The following is a 21621-nucleotide window of genomic DNA, read 5'->3' as shown; positions in this document are numbered from 1 at the left end:
GCCATTTTTGTTTGATTGAATTTGTTGACCCCTCGGTCACCAAGGGGTGAAATAGTTTCTAGAAAAGTGGAACTTTTAACAATTCTTGATGTTTTATTTGAGCTATATCTCTGAAATTCGTTATAGAACCTACTACAAGTAGAACTTTTCTGTAAAGTGGAATAATAGGGCTTTCATTTGGAGCAATAATAATTTTGGCCGCCATCTTGAATTTGACCGCTATCTTGGATTATATCAGAAAAATGCAATTTTGGCCATGTTCGCAACTACCGATTTTTGATCTGAGCATTGGAAAGCTGAGAAGAAATGCTATAAGATGCAAGAAAAAAATCAGGTGAGCAACAATGTTAACCTACCGACTGAACCAATTTTCCGTTTAGATGTTTTAAAATAATCAATGCATTTCGCGCAATCAACGTAGTACCCGGACGAACACATACGATTCACATAGATTCTCTAGGATTCCTCACATTGGATTCCTGAGCGTCCTTGAAAAGGATTCCTGAAAAAAGAATCCTCAGGACTGCCCTGTATATGGCTCTAGGATTCTTGAATAAGAATCGTGAGTGGGAATCCTCCGGATCGTGTTTGCGATTCCTTTCACGATTCCGTCACCGGTATCCTGGGGATTCTTACTCGGGATTCTCTGCGTGTTAGTAAGGGTAGCCATATGTAGAAACTCTTCCCTCTAGTGTTATTTTTTCAAATGCAGTGAATTTCCGGATATCTATGAGTTCAGTAATGAATTGCTAAACAAAACTAGTCCAGGTTAAAAATCAGTATCAATGAGTTCGAAAGAACTGTTCATCTGAAGAGTTCGTAGACACTTTCAGTAGTAATCAATTGAAACAATGCTTAGTTCATTTTCTGTCCCTAAGGTATTTTTCGGCGGTAGAGGAAATGCTTCGCCAACCTGAGCGTCTGTTGGTGGTGCGGCTTAAAACAGCGTTTGATCTCCAGGGCCGGCGTTTCATGTGGGTAGTATGGGTAGTAGTATCCACTCGGAAAATATCCATGTGGGTACTTACCCTCACGGAACCATCGGACAAAACAAAAAAAAAGGAATGTTGCGAGAGACAGATTTTTCGGTGGATATTGTTGAGCGAGAGGTTATAAATGTACGAATTTATGTACAATTGTAAAGTTTCTCAGGAAAAAGGATTATTTTTTCAACTGTTTCATTTAGGATAGAAAATTTTATTTACGATAGAGTTCTAAATTTCATTTACGATAGAGTTCTTAAGATTTTCTCGTAAAAATTTCCCATGCCATTTAAGCTCAAACAGACTTCGAGAAGTAGAGCCTCAAAGCGGTCAAAGTTACAGTTTTTTGATCTCGTGTTTGTTCTGATATAGCTCGAGTCTCCCAACGCAAAAGTTTCCATGTCTCTGATTTTTTTTTTATTTTCAAACAATTTTTTATGAAACAACATCAGATCTCAATATTTCATGCATTTCTAAGAGATTTGCTATCCTATAAAAAAATCGATTCCGGAAACTTCAAGAACTGCTCTTGTGCATTTTTAGGTTGGTCAAAAAGTAAGACTTTCACGACTGTAAGTGAAACCTCATTAGAAGTCCGATTAAGCCCAAATTCTGATTGGAGACTTTTTTAGAGAAGACAAAATTGTTGAGCCCTAACATTTGCATCAAATAAACGCTCAAGAAATGACGATTTTTCATGGGTTTACCTTTACACGCACTGACAAAACTACCCATGCAGCATCATTCATAGCAACTCATGAGTCAGCAGGAAAAAATTGCCTCAAACTCTAACCGTAATGATGAAAACAGTGAAGCTAATCCGTTGAGAAGTGTGCGCGATCAAATAACCCACCGCATCGAAAAGTACCTGGCGAACATGGACATCAGAAAGCGGAGCTTCAGGCAATGACGCAGTGTCAGCGGCTGAATAAGATGGTCAAGTCGATTTCTCCGGCGAATCGCGACGTGATGGTAGTGGTGGACGCCGAGATCTATCTCACCCTGGATGGCAACGACTTCGCCCACGAAGGAAGTGAGCTTTGAGATGAAATTCATTTCACACAACAAGTTCCCAAAGAAGGTGCTGTTGTTGCTGACAATCAGCGAGAAGCTCCGTACTGGACGTGAACGGGGAAGTTTATAGTACGAAGTGCCTGCCGGAAGTTGCGTCGTACATTGAAAAATACCATAGAGGCGAAAACGCGGTGCTCTGGCCAGATCTGGAGTCGGCCCACTACTCAATGCAATCGTTGGAGGAGATGAAGCGGCTGAAAATCGATGCGGTACCCAGGTCGGCCAACCCATCCAACGCTCCTCAGCTGCGTCCCATCCAGAGTTTCTGAGCAAACCAGAAGCGTTAGACTTACTCCAACAATTTTGATTTTTTGAATTGAGGAGGAAATGCAGAAAAAATTCAAAAACATGCCTACACGCATGTTTTCGTCCACCATGGCGAATGTTCCGGTAAACTCCCGGAAAGCCACTCGCAAGGACGTGGAATTGCTTTTGCAAGTGAGCCCATATAATAACCTTCCATGGGAAATTCCTTAAAATCAATTATCTGTCTTGGTTTTTTTTCCATCACCATCCGAAATTGTTTTAAATTTTTTTTGATGCAAACATTACTAGTGAACAAAATTTGAAAATCCAATTTATCTTGAACATTCCATTGGCAGTCCATTGTTGATGCACTCTCGATTTTTCGTAAAATTATGTTCAGGTATCAGTAGGTCGCACCCCTGGCTACGCCTTTGTCACCCGTGAATCTTCCCTATTCCTTACTACCCACTCGGGAAAATAAGGTGACGCCGGCCCTCCTGATCTCCATGTTATGAGCGGCTGGTCAACGTTCTGGTGTCAGCGTGGTACTCTAAACGTTGCAAATTTCGAAGAAGTTAATACGGATCGGAGCAATCGGCACAGACCTAGTCGACAAAATAAAGACTACGATTGGAAACTCGGTACATGGAACGAATCGTTAGGCTTTTACGCTGCGACAGGATTATATATGATGAACTCAATTCACGCAACTTCGAAATCGTAGCACTGCAGGAACTTCGCTGGTCGCGACAGAAGGTATGGAAAAGCGTACATCGAGGGCTATCTTTTATCAGAGCTGTGTCACCACCAACGAGCTTGTGCCGGGCTTTAAAGTGCTGAGTAGGATTGAAAGGTGGAAGCAGTACTACGACGAGCACCTTAATGGCGACGACGGAGTGGTAGTTGATCTCGGTGTACGCGCAGATGACGACAGAATTCCAACCCCTGACCTCCAGGAGTGTAACGTGCGTGGGAGGGTAGCAACAGACTTCGCTTATGCGCCAGGCAGGGAAAACTGCCGCGAAGCCGCAATGGTTAAAAGCCCGGTGAGACTCTAGGGTTGTTTATTCCGAACGGCACTCATCTGACTAACCAACTAACAACAGACCTACTGAAAGTTACTCCATTCTAAGGAACGCGCACCGAAATCAAATAAAAACTTATACATGATAATTTCCCATTTTTAATCAACGCTCAATTGACCTATACGCCTAAAGTTCTACTTTTGGTGGTTTTCTTGGACCTGAACTTTTTCGTGTTTTTCTCACCTCGGTCTTCGTTTCGCCGTGGGGTGATGCTGGTTCATCCACGCTAGCGGGATTCGGGTGAACGATGTTGGCGATGCGCGTAGGTACAGCCGTGGGTGGTCGATGAAACTACTTGATGCGGTCGGGGGGCGCACAGATGCGACAATCTATATCTGGCTGCGGGCGGGAGGCTGGCAGTACCCGTAGTATAGCTTCCCACGACACTGGTCGTCACGTTGGTTGATTTTTTGTTACTGAACAGCCCGGGTTTGACAATTTTGCTTTATTCCGTCTCCAAGATCTTGTCAACTACATGCACCCGGTAGTTCTTCCGATCTAACCAGATTGCGAGGTTAGGAACACGAATTGCACGTGAAGGGAGCGGGCGGCTGCCGTGATTTTGTAAGCCCCAACCGAATCCTTCGTTCGAAGGATACCTGGACTATTCGAGATCTTTTCCCCGTTAGCATATTCTTCACGCTTTTCGATTTTTTTTTCTCTTCTTCTCTAACTGCTTTTTTTTGTGATGTTTTTCAGCACTCTCAATCTTCTATGTTACATTAATTTTTCTGGTACTCTGTCCGTTTTACAGGATCGGACTGTCGACCGTTTTAACGTGCGACTCAAACGGAAATGTCTCACAATAAGCTTTTATTTTTTTTTACATAGCTTTTTAGCTTTTATCCACGCAAATCGTGTCCGTTGTTGATTGGTCGAGAACATTTCATGCGTTGCTGAATAAAATCTTTTATCGAGCGACTGCGTTTTGTCACCCTAGAGAGCTTAAGGGGTATTAGCCATTTACTCCGACAATTTGAATTTAAAAATAACCGTTTGTACCGACTTAATTTTTTTGGGTCTTTCCTGCCATATTCTTAAGCATAGATGTATTTTTGTAACCCCGTTACACTTTCCTCAACTCAAACAAAAAAAAAAAATATTTTCTTAAAACATGTTCTAAGGAAATATTTTTTTTTTAACTTCAAATTATTCTTTCTACAGAACTACCTATTATCCATTTGATTTTTAAATACTATTTTTTTCTAGTTATGTGTTTATGGTTTTGGAGTAGGAGATATTTATGACCACCTTGGCAAAGTCTGCGCTTAATTCAATGTCAACACTGGCTTGACTACTAACTTAACCTCTTACTTTTTCCGTATACGTCAGAGATAAATTTTCGACTGACATCAAATTTCATCTTATATACGTCCCGAAACTTCTGGGACAGATATCAAAATATATCTCAACTTACTATTTTCCGCTAATGCAAAAACAAAAAAATGTCAAAATATTTCGACTGATTTCATCTCTACTCCGACTCGACTCTTAACTGACAGCATGCGCAGGTGGTTCAACATTTGCTTTATTGATTTCGACAGCAACGCGAATGAACTTTGTGAAAAGTCATGCGTGCCGTATTCTGTTTGGCTTTTGACAGTTTTGTATGGAGCAACTGGATGGAACTATTGGATGATCATGGCTATTAATTTGTGTTACAATGTTTCGTTATTTAACCTAAAACTTAGCAGCTCTTTCTATTTCTGCAGTAAGTATATTGTTTGTTGATACCGGATCATTGGAGTGTGATTTGTTCGTCTGGATAATAGGCTTATTCTACAAACTTCCCGCTGTTCTATCGAATATCTAATGTAATGTTTCTTGCTTCTCCTACTGTACGAATCCTCATTTTATTCTTCATTCTACTATACTATTTTTCCTATAAAATCCTAATCTATTATATCTATCTTCTAACGTTAAACCAACTAGGTGGTGTTATTGTTGCGCAAACCGAGTTGCTCATTGTTTTTTTTTCTTTGCAGATTTTGTTTGTTGACATAGCTGTATTTCTGTAAACGAATGCCGATTGGTTTTTTTTTAATACTCTAACTATTCCTACTATGCTAGTGGTTAGGATTACTCGCAGTGAATAATGACAGTGCGCACAACCTAATCCTGCGAGCCATAGCCTGATCATCATTTGGGCTCTTTCAGATTCTCACTGCTCTCTATAGTACTCATAGTACTGACCCTTCTCTGTCCGCCGTGGACTCTAGGATGTTTAAAGAGGGCTTTCCTGGCTCTAGAGGTTAATGTATCCTGTTGCTGTATCATTATTCTCCGATAGCTTCTACTAATGTGAAATTAATCGCAAGCGTATTTTTGTTTTATGTTTTGTTTGATTCGTGAAATGCCATTAGGTCATTTCCATAGCTCGTTAAACTTTTTTTTTTGTGCTAATTTTTTATTAGATCTGCGCGCTTGTAAACCCCTATATTATTTCCTTTATCGTCTACCAATTTGTAACAGTTTGATACTATTTTGGCAACTACTTTTGCAGGTTAATATATTTTTCCTAGCTTCGCGTTGAACTTTTTTAGTTTGTTTGATTGGAAGTGACTTTTTTTTAATACCGTTTCACCTACTGTAATTTCTGGCAGATTTGTTTTAGCTTTTAAATTATAGTATTTTTCATAACGATGGTACGCTTTTTTTAAATTCTCTTTTACCTTCGTGAATATCGTCTTTAGTTCTTGGTTTAATTCCTTTGGGTCATAATCAATTTCTTGATCCGCATCCCTTAAATATTTGTATTCTTCCCCGCTACTAATGTAGTTTCGCCCGTAGTTTACAAAGTATGGGGTGAATTCAGTTGACTCATGACATGCTGTTCGAATCCCCATAGCAATCTTGTGTATGCTTGCGTCCCACTCTGTTTGGTCTTCTTTCAAGTGTGCTCTGATAGCCGCGTTTATTACCCTATTCACTCGCTCTGTAGGATTGTTCGCTGGATGATAATTTGCATTTCGCCAATGAGTCACCTTGTACCGCTTAAGAAGAGAGGCAAATAGTGCTGACTTAAACTGAGGACCGTTATCCGAAATTATTATTTCGGGAACGCTGAATTGTAAGAATATCATGTTTTCCATGAATTTTATTAGTGAAACAGTTTTAGTTTCCCGCATCGGCTGTATTACTACAAATTTCGAAAACAGGTCAGTGATGACCAGAAGCACGGTATTGCCTTGCTTACTTCTGGGAAACGGTCCGACGTAGTCCACTGATATAACCTGCCATGGCATGCTAGCTAATTTTTGACGACCCATAAGAGGAGTTTTGTTTATGTTTGGGTGTTTGGACATTTTACATATTTCGCATGCGGCACAATAGCGTTTAATTTCCGTACTCATTCTCGGCCAATAATATTTCTCCTGCAGTTTTTTTAGTGTTTTCTCAGAACCCAAGTGTGCCACCTCGTGTTCTGATTCAAGAACCTGTATTCTTTCATGCTTTGGCAGATAGTATTTCCATTCAAACCTAGGGTCTGCGCTTCCTTTCTCCGGCAGGTACTTGAATACCGGCCGCTCTTCACTTTGAAGTCTTTGAATTTTTCTGGTTGTTTTTCGATGTCCTTTTTCAGCTTTTCGTAATCCAGATCCGCGTTGAACAGGTCTATCGTTTCGATTCTGGACAATGCATCTGCCACAACATTCAATCGTCCTTTTCTGTATTCTAGTTCAAAGTCGTATTGTTGCAGTCGTACTGCCCAGCGAACTAATCTGGCCGAGTTACCCTCGACACTAACTAAATTCAACCAGCGTAAGGATTGGGCGTCTGTAATTACTTTAAATATTGATCCTTCCACATACTGACGGAAGCGTTCGATGGCCAGTATGACACCAAGGCATTCCCGTTCTGTTGCTGAATATTTCTGTTGAGCTGCTGACAATTTTTTTGAATAGAAGGCAATGGGTCTGCGAACCTCTTCTTGGATTTGCAGCAGTACTGCACCAACTGCATGCGCAGACGCATCAGACTCAATTATAAACTGAGTAGAAAAATCCGGGTGGGCAAGAATGGGTGGTGATGTAAGTAATTCTTTCATTCGGTTGAAAGCGATGTCCGCTTCTTGTGTCCAAACTATTTTAGTATTTTTCTTTTTCAGGAGATCTGTGATCGGTGATAGCAGCTCGCTATAGTTTGGGATGAACTGCTTAAAAAAAACAACCATTCCTATCAGACTGCGAATTTCTCTAACTGTTTTAGGGACGGGATAGCTTAGTAAAGGTTCTAGTTTGTCGCTGTCAATGGATAGCCCTTCCTCTGATAGAACATAGCCTAGGTAGTTCACTTTCTTCTGGCATATTTTTGATTTCTCCAAGCTTATTGTTAGTTCCGCCTCCGCTAAGCGTGTCGCTACTCTTTCGATTAATTGAACGTGCTCTTCCAGTGTATTCGACATCACGACTATGTCGTCCATATATACAAATACCCACGGTTCTAAGTCGAATCCGATAACTTTGTGCATAAGTTTAGTTTGTGTCATTGGTGCACCTTCAACCCGAAGGGCATGACCTTGAATCGGTACAACTTCCTTCCTGATCGAAACGATGTGTAGTTGCGACTGTTTTCTTCCAAAGGGATCTGCCAGTAGGCTTTTGAAAGGTCTATAACGGAGAAGAACGTTGCTTTTTGGATTCTACCCAGTATTGCCTGTATGTCCGGAAGCGGGTATGCTTCATTTTTGGTGGCCTTATTAATGCTACGACAATCCAAGCATATTCTCCATTCTCCAGATCGTTTTTTAACTGGCAGCAATGGATTGCACCAGTCCGAATACGATTCCCCAATAACATCTAGCTCTAGCATTCGGTCGATTTCCTTCTGGATTTCTTTCTGCATAGCCGGTGATGTCCTATACCTTGGTGGTCTTTTTGGTGTTACACCCTCTATCAAGTCGATTTTATGTCGTATTAGACTCGTGCGACCTAATTTTGATGTTTTGAATAGTTTTAAAGCCGTAAGCAATTTAGCACGTTGTTCGCCCGTTAGCTGGTGCTCGGTTTGAATATCTTCATTTTTCCATTCTACAGGAGTCTCGACCGATGGTATTTCCAGTGATTCGTCCTCGTTCTGTACACCATCCAGGAGTGTTGTTCCCGCGGGCTCTAAAATTAAGTTTATCTCTTCTTCGCTTTCTGCAAAGTATTCCGAAGCCATGTTCAAAGCGATGCGATCTATGTTGAGAGGTAGTGGTACCCAATTTGTACCGTTTCTGACTGCTGGCTCAATATCAAATGCTTTCCAGAAGTCGACACCTAAGATTAATCGTCTCGCTATTTGCGGTACGTACAGAGTAGGGACTATTTTCGTTACTCCTCCGAAAGTGTACGGTATGTGGAGCAAGCCCACTCCTGTGTGTTCGGTTTCATCAGCGGTTCTAATTTTCAAATTCGTTGGTTTAGTTACAAAATTATGCTGTCGTATTATCCTCTCATCGCTTATTATGCTTATGGCCGCACCTGAATCTAATAACGCTATCATATCTGTTCCTAAAATGGTAATCACAATATGGGGACATTTGTTCGATCTTACATTGACTTTCATTTGCCCATTTATGTTGCGCAGCTCGTTATACCTTACAGTACTAGCTAATTCATTGGGAGACTGTTTATTCGACTGAAAGTGTCCCTCCCTATGACCTTTCCCTTATGTCGTTTTTTTCTTCCGGCTGTCGGATTCGATGGTTGTTAGGACATGTATTAATGACAACTTTAGTATGTCCGCAAACGTGGCAGAAAATTTGCTTCTGTTTAGCGCAATCTCTCCAAAAGTGCCCAAATTGGCGGCAATTCCAGCAAAGGATATTATTCTGCTGAAATTCTTTTTGCTCTATTCCTCCTTTCTGATCGTTTTTGGATTCTTTTTGTGATCGATTTCGAAAGGATCTAACCGCATTAATTTCCTCGCTGTGTTCTAGGTATTCATCGTTCTCGTTGTTTTCTTCCACATTGCACACGTTGAACGGTCGTCTGTTCTGGCTATAATTATGGTAGCATGCTTTGTCTAAATCGAAGCACAGGCTTGTTAGAGCATCTAGCGTCAATTGTTCCATGTTTATGAACGCCAAGTGTGGACGATAGCTATCTCTCATATTTTCCATAATAATGTTGCGCTTCTGATTTTCGTCCATTGGTTTCGACAACTTTTGGCATAATCGCTCAACTTCCGAAACGAACGCAATAAATGTTTCGTTTGGCTGTTGCTTTCTCTCCCGAATCTGCTTATCCGTTACTCTGTCCGTGTTTAGTACTCCGAAGCGCAACTTTAGCATGTACTTGAAAATTTGCCATGATGTGAATCTGTTACTGTAGGTGTAGTACCACTCCTCTGCTATAGAATCAGATTTCAGTAAAAAATTCACCTGCCCCAATAATTCGGCTTCTGTTGTTCTGTTGTTGTTTGCTAATGTTTCGACTCTCTTAAGAAACTCTTCTACCGATGGTCCTCTAGGTTCGCCACTGAATCTCACCGGCCACTTATCTACCGATATTTTAGAGAACCGTGAGTCTCTGTTTCCGTGAGTCTCTGGTGCACGTGGTGACGGCTGTTCCCTGGGTCCTCCTAAATGGTTATTTCGTTGTGTTGTGTTCGGTATCGGCTGCTGTTGTATTAGAGCTTCGCAATCCACAGCTGGATTGAAACCTACGGAATTGTTCATTTGTGTCCTTACGTTACCTTGCTCGTAGTTATTCACCATCATTCTTTTGTTGGCCACTTCTGAAATGCTATGGAAAAGACTAGGGAAAGCTGTGGTCTGTCTGGGCTCATTTGATGGCTGCTGTCTTGAGAGTTTTTGAGATAGCTGGTTCATCATAGTTTCCAGCTTGCTTGACAATACCTCTTCAACAATTCTTCCTATTTCTCTTGTTGCCTGTGCTGACATAATAGATCCCCTTTTTGTCGATGAACTGTCATCTAATGGTTCCTCCGGATCCATTATCGGCGTTTCTAGAGCCTCGTCATATGTTCCCCGTATTTGAGTGTTTTCCTGCTGCCCCGCTTGGATCATGTTGTTTAGCGATTCTCGACCAGCGGATGTTTGCTTCTGCTGCGCTATTCCCGGTTGATCGTTTCTACTGGGCAAAAATTCTGTTGCTTCTACATTCCAAGTATTGCTTTGGTCTTGTATCATCACTTCTGTCGATCTTGGGACTCGCATTGGTGGTGGGAACTCGTATGCTGCAATGCGGTCCACCGGAGCTAGATTAGGTATTTGTCCTTGATACGATATTCTCAATGACCTGTTACGTTCCTTTCTTGCCGTATCACTTCGATTTATTGTATCTGTTTCCTTGCCAAAAAGATCTATTAGCATATCGATTTCGTCTAAAACTCCCTCTCTTATTTGAATTTGTAACGCGTCTAACGCTGCTGATCTTTGAGCGCGTAAGTATAGATGTTTTAATCTGCTAATTAACTGTTCGTCATATGTCACCTCTAGTCCCTGTCTAATTATCATTAACTTTGCCTGGATCAAATTCACCTCCTGTAGTATCGTTTTCTTTGATACTAACTGTCTTGGTATTCGTTCTTCTCTTTTTTTTCTCTGTAAAATGTATGTTGAAGTGCTTCGATTGCCATTCCTGACGAATTCAGACATCTAATTTTTAGCTCATACTCCAATTCATCAGGGGTCAAATGTGTTGGGTTTACCCATATAAAGTGTACATTTTCATCAATTTGTGCCATTTCATCTAATTAGTTCCACTAGTTGTGTATTCTACTTATACTCTATGTTAATTTAAATTTTTATGTAGTGTTTAAGCTTATTTATAGAAACTCGCAAAGGGAAAAAAACTAAATTCATCTCCACATCTCCAAATTCATATACACGATGTTTTACCAATGTAAATTTCATGAAATACTCCTACATATATAATAACTGGTTCCAACCTTTCTTAATTCGAAATACGCCGAATGAATCAAGATAAATGTTAGACGTTCCAAAAATATATCAAGCTTTCGCGTAAACCCATTTGTTGGGCGCCAAATGTAACGTGCGTGGGAGGGTAGCAACAGACTTCGCTTATGCGCCAGGCAGGAAAAACTGCCGCGAAGCCGCAATGGTTAAAAGCCCGGTGAGACTCTAGGGTTGTTTATTCCGAACGGCACTCATCTGACTAACCAACTAACAACAGACCTACTGAAAGTTACTCCATTCTAAGGTACGCGCACCGAAATCAAATAAAAACTTATACATGATAATTTCCCATTTTTAATCAACGCTCCATTGACCTATACGCCTAAAGTTCTACTTTTGGTGGTTTTCTTGGACCTGAACTTTTTCGTGTTTTTCTCACCTCGGTCTTCGTTTCGCCGTGGGGTGATGCTGGTTCATCCACGCTAGCGGGATTCGGGTGAACGATGTTGGCGATGCGCGTAGGTACAGCCGTGGGTGGTCGATGAAACTACTTGATGCGGTCGGGGGGCGCACAGATGCGACAATCTATATCTGGCTGCGGACGGGAGGCTGGCAGTACCCGTAGTATAGCTTCCCACGACACTGGTCGTCACGTTGGTTGATTTTTTGTTACTGAACAGCCCGGGTTTGACAATTTTGCTTTATTCCGTCTCCAAGATCTTGTCAACTACACGTCACCCGGTAGTTCTTCCGATCTAACCAGATTGCGAGGTTAGGAACACGAATTGCACGTGAAGGGAGCGGGCGGCTGCCGTGATTTTGTAAGCCCCAACCGAATCCTTCGTTCGAAGGATACCTGGACTATTCGAGATCTTTTCCCCGTTAACAAATTCTTCACGCTTTTCGATTTTTTTTCTCTTCTTCTCTAACTGCTTTTTTTTGTGATGTTTTTCAGCACTCTCAATCTTCTATGTTACATTAATTTTTCTGGTACTCTGTCCGTTTTACAGGATCGGACTGTCAACCGTTTTAACGTGCGACTCAAACGGAAATGTCTCACAATAAGCTTTTATTTTTTTTACATAGCTTTTTAGCTTTTATCCACGCAACTCGTGTCCGTTGTTGATTGGTCGAGAACATTTCATGCGTTGCTGAATAAAATCTTTTATCGAGCGACTGCGTTTTGTCACCCTAGAGAGCTTAAGGGGTATTAACCATTTACTCCGACAATTTGAATTTAAAAATAACCGTTTGTACCGACTTAATTTTTTTGGGTCTTTCCTGCCATATTCTTAAGCATAGATGTATTTTTGTAACCCCGTTACAGGAGGTTAAAGAGGGGATCGGCCGGCTGAAAAACAGAAAAGCCGCTGGAGCTGACCCCAGCAAGCTGTTGAAACACGGTGGTAAATCAAGTAAATTAAGCCGCAAGTATCGAGCAATCGCGCTGCTGAACGACGCCTACAAGGCACTCTTCCAAATTTTGTGCCGCCGACTATCATCGTTTGCGAAGAAATTCGTAGAGCAATATCAATCGTGTCCGCGCCACCACGGACCAAATATTCGCGGTACGGCAGGTACTACAGAAGTGCCGTGAATATAACGTACCCACACATCATTTGCCGAATAATCTGACACGGTTGGTCAAGTCGACGATGGATCGGGTGATGTGCGTAGTTCGAGTTTCGGGGACACTCTCGAGTCCCTTAGAATCTCGAAGAGGGTTACGACAAGGTGATGGATTATCGTGCTTGCTATTCAGCATCGCTCTGGAAGGTGTGTTACTTGGGGCTGGTATCGAAACGAGTGGCAGGTCTGTTTAGCTCTTAGGCTTCGCCGATGGCATTGATATTGCAGCACGATCTCTTGAGAAGATGACGGAGACGTACATCAGACTGAAGGCTGAAGCCGGACGAATTGGACTGGCTATAAACGCATCGAAGACTGAGTACATGAGAGGAAAAGGTTCCAGAGAAGACAGTATAAATCTCCCGCCACGAATTCATACTGTCGGTGATGAAATCGAAGTGATAGATGAGTTCGTGTACCTGGGCTCACTGGTGACTGCTGACAACGACACCAGCAGAGAAACTAGTCTACGCCTTATACCAGGTAATCTTGCCTACTTTGGACTCCGGAGGACGCTCCGCTCGAATAAAATTCCCCGCCGCACGAAGTTGACCATCTACAAAACACTGATTAGACCGGTAGTCTTCTATGGCCATGAAACCTTGACCATGCTCTTGGAAGATCAACGCGCCCTTGGGGTTTTCGAACGGAAGGTGCTGCGTACCATCTGTGCTAGAGTGCAGATGAAAGATTGATCATGGCGGAGGTGGATGAAGCACGAGTTGCTGGGAGAACCACTGCGAAAATCGGGGGACTACGGTGGGCTGGGCATGTCGTTAGGATGTCGGACGACAACCCGATGAAACTAGTTCTTGATAACGACCCGACTGGATCGAGGCGACGCACAGTGCGTTGAGCCATAGACAAAAATCGGTTTTCTTTCTTTTTTATTTGGATGCACCAAGTACCCAGAAATGTTCACAGATATCTCCTGGGTTGTGAACAAGTATTGGTGGGCTTTGGGAAGCATCGCAAATTGTAATACAAGCATAGCAAGCGTCAGCGTCCAGAGCAATCATTAGTTTCACATTTCGTGCTAAATTGTCGCGCATTTTCTAAACGTTGGTAAAACTTAATTACTTCGTGTATTCCAATACAACAGAATGGAAAATAACAATCAAGGTTAGTGCAATATATTTCATTGATAGAGAGACTTGGTTTCGATTACGTGTATGATTAATCGGTTTGATGAGTTGGTGAAGGTATTAATCCTTAAAAAAACACGAACTCAAACTTTCGTTAGCGTTTTAAAGAAAGTTCCACCGAGTTCCTCTCTAAAACATACATCAAAAGTTTGCTTAAAGTGTCCTCTACAAAATATATAAAAATTAGCTGCAACTTCCTGCAACTCTGAGAGATTTTTTATTTTTCGTATGTCAATACCGATCGCTCGTGAAGCGGCAGATATTTGAAAAGTGGTTTAACTGCAATGCAAGCAAAAGAACATCATGTGTATTTCGATATTGTCTCTACCAGAAGACACAGTCGAGCATGTTAATGAAGATTTGCACAAGTTTTCTGCTGTATGTTGTCCGAAATTGAACTCGAAATGGGTGAAATGCAATAGAATAAAAAGGTATTTTATGAAAAAGCATGAAATTTGGTTGGAGTAACCACTTGCTCTTCCTCGATTCGGTGAGAATAATAATTATGAATACAACCACATTTCTACTCCTGAGCGTCCTCAGAAACTTTCTGAAAGCTGCTCAAGGAGAATTGAAAAACGGCGAGTTGCAGAGCTCGTTGAAAATAACTCCCCAAAAGAACTAGTATTTGCTGCTACCGTTTCGAACAACTATTCCAATTCGTCTGAAGTTGACCCAAAACTTGACTTTATAATATAATATGCATCATGAAGAATTTGAAATTGTTTGTTACTCTGGTAACTAAATATATAAAAAATAATACGTAAAAGAATACCTGAAAAAATATTTTATTTTTTTTTTTCGTTATAATTGCGCATAGGTCACTTTGGCAATTATGTAAAAGTAAGTAAAACATAGAAACCGCAGTTTTCGTTAAAATGTACAACTTTTACAAAGAGATTAACGGTTTCTGGTATAGGATGAGTGCGTTGGCGTTTGGGACAGTTTTGTGATTTAGTGTATCACATAAGACCTTTATGCATTTAGTAGCTCTGAAGATAACGAACAACTTTCCTTGTTACATCAACATGTTTTATCGACAAAATCGTGTATTTTTGATTTTTGTCCCGTCATTCATTCAACGCACTGTGCGACGGGGCGCGCAGCGAGCAAGGTGGCACGATCAAGTGGAAGACGACCTGCGGGGCCTCTGCAGACGACATGCCTGGCGAGCTGCAGCCATGGACCGAATTGAACGAAGATGACTTCTTCGAACAGCAAGGGACACTTCTAAAAGAGCTTTCAAAAGATTGTTGAATGCCATAAATAAAACGATTTCGACAGCTCTCCCTACAAAGCTTTGTTCAATGTTCTAGTGTACATTTTTACTGCAAAAAATTGGTGTTCCAAAAAAAAGCTACGTCGATTTCAATCCAATTCCTCCCTCCGCAATCCAATTCCTCCCTCCAGTCGCAATTTTTTTTTTGAGCTCCACTACTTTTCACTACTCAAAGATACACTACTTCACATAAAAATAAAGCGCGTATAATGAATGGAAAAATAGAACTGTCGGTTTGTTTTAGTATTAAAACACGGTATTAGTAAAAATGTTATACGATTCAATTCAGCCTTCACGATTTTCGTTTTTCCAGTTGAATTGAGTGGTGGATGTTCATTTTCAATGTCATGCCGAATTTATATTTGATATCCTCATGTCTAATTTCAGTGTGTAACCGAAAGTTTCTCAAGATATATATGAGCATAACTTTTACGCTTATCATTGCGTAGCGTGCACCTGTAAATGAACAAAACAAAACGATTTAAATTATATGCATTTTTATCTGGCTTAAATTCTCACCTAAACAATTCCGAGCTCCAGTGCTGAATGGCATGTAAGCATTTGGATTACGGTCACGACATCGCTCTGGTAGAAAATTGTCTGGGTCAAATTCGTATGCGTTGGGACCCCAAATGTCCTTTCTTCTGTGCAGCGTCCAAAAGGTAAAAATAAATACATTGCCAGCCGGAATATTGATACCATCCAATTCTATAGGTTTCATATTTTGGCGGGCGATATTCGGAGCCACCGGACAATGTCTTAGCACTTCTTTGATAAACATTTCGGTATACACTAGTAATTTCAGGGACTCTGCAGTAACAGGTACATCTTCGGTAGGAAAGTGCTCAATGATTTCAGTATAAACTTTTTCCTGAATGTTTTGGTACATAGCTAGGAACAGTGACGCGTGAGCCACTGCTAATCCGGAAGTATCATTGCCCTACAAAATATCGTTCAATTATATAGTCTTACTGATTTGGTGTCATGAACTTACGGCAACCAGCATTACGAAAACATTATGGAGAATTTCCTCATCAGTGAATGCACGACTGTTATCGCTCATGGACAGCAGTTGATCAATGAAAATTTGAGGTTTTTTGTAGTCTTCTGCTTCCGGATCCGAATCGTTGCTGACTGGAGTGGTTTTAGTTTGTTGTGCAAGTCGAAAAGCCTCTTTCTTCTCTTGGACAATCTAAATAGAGAATTTTTATTAAACAATTTCACACGTGTTCAGTAACGCTAACGAAAAAGAAACGCTACTTATTTATAGATGGTTTTTGAAGTGACTCATTAAAATGCTAATCAAATACTTTGATTTAAGTTTCTATGACGTTCCATGACGCGATCAAAACAAAAATGCCTTCACCAGAGGTAATATGGTTGTAGCATTCTCTTGCGCACGTAAAAGTTCAAGCCTGAGTAATTATTGTGTTCTTCCAATATGTACAAGTGGCTGAGTGCGAAAGGCATGACGCAATGGTTAACCGGCGGATACAGTTAACTATCTTAAAATTGATTATATAGTTTTTTTTTTAATTTTTCACCAATACATGTAAAAACCTGCTAGACGATTCTAGTTTCGGTGAACATTTGTTTTTTTTTTGTTATTTTTGTCGATCAAAACACAAGAAAAGCATGACTATACTTGGATAATCGTATTTTGATGTATGTGAAAGACGATCAAGCGTAAATGTGACGCACGATTTTCAAATAATTGAAACTGCATGTTTTTGTTTATAAACTATTAATGAATGGTCGCAACGGTGTTCATGAATCGATGTATGGCAAACAGCAGAGCATTGAAATTTTTCTTATTTGTCAACAAATAAACGAGAATGGATTCGCGCAAAGAAAAAAAATTGTTAAAAGTGAGGCATCAAATTTACGCAGATTATCTTTTCGGGGTTATATGTCTATACGAAAGATGCGTCATTGTTTGGACACATTTGCTATCAAGATTACACACTTAATCAAAAGTTGCACTAATAATCATCACTAGAATATTCATTTACCTTTGACGCAAAAATAACGCTCTCTTTCCGTGCATGCATTTCTTTTCGATAAGATGGTGTTAGCTTGTATATTACATCTAAGTGCAGATGCATACCTAGCATTCTTCTTGATATGTATCCAAAGATTCTGCAATGAGGAGGTGTAAAACATTCTATTTTATACGTGCTATTGTTCAAGCGTCACTTACTCCTCGAGATGACTTAAAAAGGCATCCTTGCCATCGCGATTTAACGCATCGCTACCAAGTGTAGTTCCACAGATCATCTCTAATGCACATTTTGAGGTGTACTTGAACATGTCAATCGTCTCTCCTTCTTTCACCTGATGCATCTCATCCACTAGTTTTCGGCAGCATGTCACAAAAATTGGCACGAAGCTGTTCAAAATTCTCAGATTGAATGTCGGGTTAAGTGCCTTCCTCTGCCCTTTCCACAAGTCATCTAAAATATAATCACTTAAGTTATCGTTTTTTTTTGCAAACATCAGTTTAACGTACACTTCGCAGAGAAAATACCATGTTCAAATCCAACGAAATCGTAAAAGAATGGTTTTTGCAAACAATCCGTATGCGCTAAAACTTTTTGTATCAAATCTGGATGACTAACTCCCAGTAGTACAACCGGGCCAACCCAAATCTGGAAGAGCCGATCGTTATCCCTAAACACTTTATTCACTATATCGAACCGCTGTTCGTCCGTCATTCCGACCAGCCCATATTCGATGCCAAAAATTTCCTTGGTCCGTTCTGCAACTGGTAGGTCTTTGGCGAATGCATATTTTCTTCTTAGATATTCCCGAATTAGTAAGGCCCCCAAGAAGAGACTCAACAGTAAAAGAAGGAAAAACATTGTTCACTATCTTTGCGCGGCGAATGCGATTTGGTCGCGTGTCTCCGTCGAACTAACTGCCATCGGGCATTAGACGATAAGTTTTGTGAGTCAAAAAATGGTCTGTGTATCTAGTTCCAGTGGATGAATCCGACTGAAGTGGAAATTGAAGGTCAGATGCTGTTGTGAGCATGCAGCTGTAGTAAAAAAAAGTATTTATCGATAAAGAGCTACGATGGTTAAGTTGTTGAGACTTTTATGACTTTTTTCTCTTTTGAATATAGTGGACATCAATTTGCAACATTTATAAATTTTGTTTTTTTGTACGAAACTCCGGTTATGTTTAGAACAGAAGGCTTTCATTTTTGCATTTCTAACGTTGGAAGCTGCATTTGAAACCTGAACTAACGTTTCATGTATTTTTAGTCTCAATGCTTTGAGAATTCTAGTACAAGAACAATATTTATTGCAAGAAGATAATTTCCTTTCCAAGAAAGGGTTGAGTAACACTCTGAGTTTTTTTAAACAACGATGCTCAATTAGAAAAGCTATTTAACACTATCGCTAACCTTCGCATATGATTTACTAATGCGCCTCAGTTCACCTAATATGAAACTCGAAGTTGACCGAGCCGAGGTCTATTCAGTTCCGGTGGTTGAGTTCGGTATTGGCTTGAGGTCACATTTGGTAAGACAGCGACAAAGATGTACTTTAGAAATAAAATCGGTAGCAGTGTGTGAACTCCGGCGGTATGTAATAACTGCGCTTTGCCACCGACGAAAAAAAAATGCAACATCCCACTCACATTGAACACGCGCGGCGGTGGTGGTGTAACTAAGCTCACGATTGATTCGATAATGAGTGCCCCCACGTGTTTTACCGGAAACACTATGAAGGTGTGATATAAATGTACCGAAGGAATTGATGCGAATAATGCACATTTCATGCGAATAATGCACATTGCACTGCTTCACGTATAAATATTCGGAAAACGTCACAAAACAAAATTGTTCGTTGTTTTGTTTGCAAATATTTATTATGCTATGATGCTCATACAAAACAAATGGTTTGTCATTATTAAAAATTTGCATTCAAATCCTTATTCTTAATTGTCTCCTCCGTGCCAACCGTATAGGTTTGCGCGCATCGGTGTTGTGTCACATCACAACGTGACATCAAATGAGGTGATAATAAATTTCGGATGTTAAGCAGATAATAATCTATAAATAAATAAATGAATAAACGAGAACGAAACGGCTTCCAATTGACCAGCTAATTTTGAAGCTTCACCCCAACAGGTTATTTATATTAAATTAACTAAATGTGACTGACTTTAACCCATAAGTTTGTCTTCCATAATTAGAACTGATCTGACGCTAAAGCCAAGAATCTTGATAATCACTCAAACAACACATACAAAAGAGTTGCAGTTTGATGAAGTTTCTTTCAGCTTATATTTCGAAGAGGCAAGTTACGGTTAGCTATTTTTATCCCAGCTACAGTTCAAATATATGCATCCATTTGGCCACTCCAATTGTCTGTGAATACCGCAATAGGCTATCAATAGCTAAACTGGATACCAGTATGCGCCAACCAATCAGTAGATAGCGGCTTGTGGACCTCAAAAACGACTAATATTTCTCTCAGCTGTTAAGATTCTTTTACAGGTGTGTTTTATCATACAAAACTGTTATTTTTTAACAAGGGATTGTTCATGAACCACGGGGTTACGTTTAAGTCAATTGTTCACCTCTTCCCTCAAGTTAAAAGATACATGAAATAACTTTTTCCTGTTCGTATTTATGGAAAAAGCTATGTTCGTCTTCTACAAGCCGTCTTAGACCATGTTTTGCAATAAAAAGTACTAGAGTTCTTAGAAGGATGCATATCATAAAAATTAAGTTATTTTCAGAACTTATACAAACGAAGGATAGGAATAGATAATATAAACAAGCAGATCTATAAACTCTCTCGCACTCCGACCTGTATCATCATTCAAGCTACATTGCAAAAATAAATGCTATTTTTTGATACGAATGATGTAAATATTTTTCGTTAACTTTAACAATGAAAATCATATTATCTTTAGTGATATTAGAAAATGAAGAAAATGAATTGATCAGTAGATTTTGGTAAACGCTATCAGATCTTGCTGCGACCTCTACCGAGAACGTACCTATCTCAACTTTCAAGTGATGCTAAGTAGGATACAGGTAACCTTAGCGAAGATCGGGTCCCAACTCCGTGAGTATTTTGGTCGTATGCTACGTGAGAAGGGTTTCATAGAACAGACCTCCATCTGATCCGGACTGGGTCACAAATCAATGAAATGCGTTGTCTCGCCAGCAATATCCAATACTGCGGCCTAGTCTAGGCCTCGCGGTCCCCCGAAGGTACTGTACTATGGACAGTCCAGAAATTGACACGAATCTAAACAATCGGTATCATTCCAGACGAGTGATAAGGGACAATGACTGAAAACTCGGTGCTTGGAATTATGGAACACTACCCGAACGGGCACACGTAGCCATATTGAACCAAAGCACAGTGGGGCGACTTCATACAAAGGCTGGCCAAGCTAAAAAAGTTTCGATAAATGCGACAAAAACTTGGTATTTACATAATTTTGGGGCGCTAACCACGAATCTGGCATCCATTTTTTGTTTGGGGCCGTCCATAAAGCACGAAATTCAGTTTTCAATGTTTTTTGGCACTTTTTCCCTTAGATATTTTTTTATAGAATTTTATGATCTTTGACCGCAAGTACTGCCACTAGGCGCCCTCCTCATTGAAAAAAATTACGTAATTTATGGATGACCCAAACAAATTTTGACTAAATATATATAATTTTTTTTTAATAATTTTAACAACATTAGTAATACAAACTAATTAGAAATTGAAAAAAATCATAATCATCATCATCTTCCGCTGTGATTGCTGAAATCTCCTGTTGAATTGTTTTCAAAAAATTTGAAATTCATTATAATTATCAGTAGGAAAAATTTCTTTCGCTGCTATTTTCATTTCTTCAAGAGATTTGCGATGTTTTATTGTTTCATACATATGTTATCTTTCTAATCCGGGACATTCGAATACATGTATAAAAACATGAATTGACAACTTACTAGACATTGAATTAGGTGGTGCTGCTGAAGTTGAAAACTCCATTATAAAATTTACCGAATTTTTGAATTAGAAAACCAAGGCACTGGAATCACACAACGTTCTAAATGAAATCGACAAGATGCGGAAGGCGACGAATGTTCTTAGTTTTTTCTCATATAGCAAACTGTGTACTTTACTTTTGTATGCAAACGCGTGCGAAGTAAAAGTAATCTGCAAACGGACTTTTGTTAGCCGGATGGTATTGAAATGGTAATGAAATGGTATGAAATTGCTCCTAGGATTTGACACTTCAATCAGTTTAGCGAATTTCATGATCATAAATTGAAAAGGGCTGAATGTTTTCAATA

General features: G+C 40.1%; 1 protein-coding gene across 1 annotated transcript; it reads right to left on the bottom strand.

The window, feature by feature from the left end:
* Nucleotides 1-15600: 15600 nt before the first annotated feature.
* On the bottom strand, nt 15601-18960 carry LOC129728967 (cytochrome P450 4c21-like). Its single transcript, XM_055687442.1, has 7 exons — nt 18718-18960; nt 17818-18345; nt 17509-17761; nt 17321-17447; nt 16303-16500; nt 15828-16248; nt 15601-15764 (listed from the first exon to the last, which is right to left on the bottom strand). The coding sequence occupies exons 2-7, from the start codon at nt 18167-18169 to the stop codon at nt 15601-15603; spliced, it is 1515 nt and encodes a 504-aa protein (XP_055543417.1). The 5' UTR covers nt 18170-18345; nt 18718-18960.
* Nucleotides 18961-21621: the final 2661 nt, after the last annotated feature.

This window comes from Wyeomyia smithii, chromosome 3 (genome assembly GCF_029784165.1).
Source record: "Wyeomyia smithii strain HCP4-BCI-WySm-NY-G18 chromosome 3, ASM2978416v1, whole genome shotgun sequence".
Taxonomy (NCBI): domain Eukaryota; kingdom Metazoa; phylum Arthropoda; class Insecta; order Diptera; family Culicidae; genus Wyeomyia; species Wyeomyia smithii.
The sequence above is the reverse complement of the archived record's forward strand: the minus strand, read 5'-3'. Positions and strand labels throughout refer to the sequence as shown.

Excerpts from the sequence above, each read along its gene's own strand:
- LOC129728967 (XM_055687442.1), bottom strand. The coding sequence starts at position 18,169 with ATGTTTTTCCTTCTTTTACTGTTGAGTCTCTTCTTGGGGGCCTTACTA. Across the intron at positions 16,501-17,320 it reads GCGTTATTTTTGCGTCAAAG|ATTGTCCAAGAGAAGAAAGA; the intron begins GTAAATGAATAT and ends TTCTCTATTTAG. Across the intron at positions 16,249-16,302 it reads TTTTCGTAATGCTGGTTGCC|GGCAATGATACTTCCGGATT; the intron begins GTAAGTTCATGA and ends GATATTTTGTAG.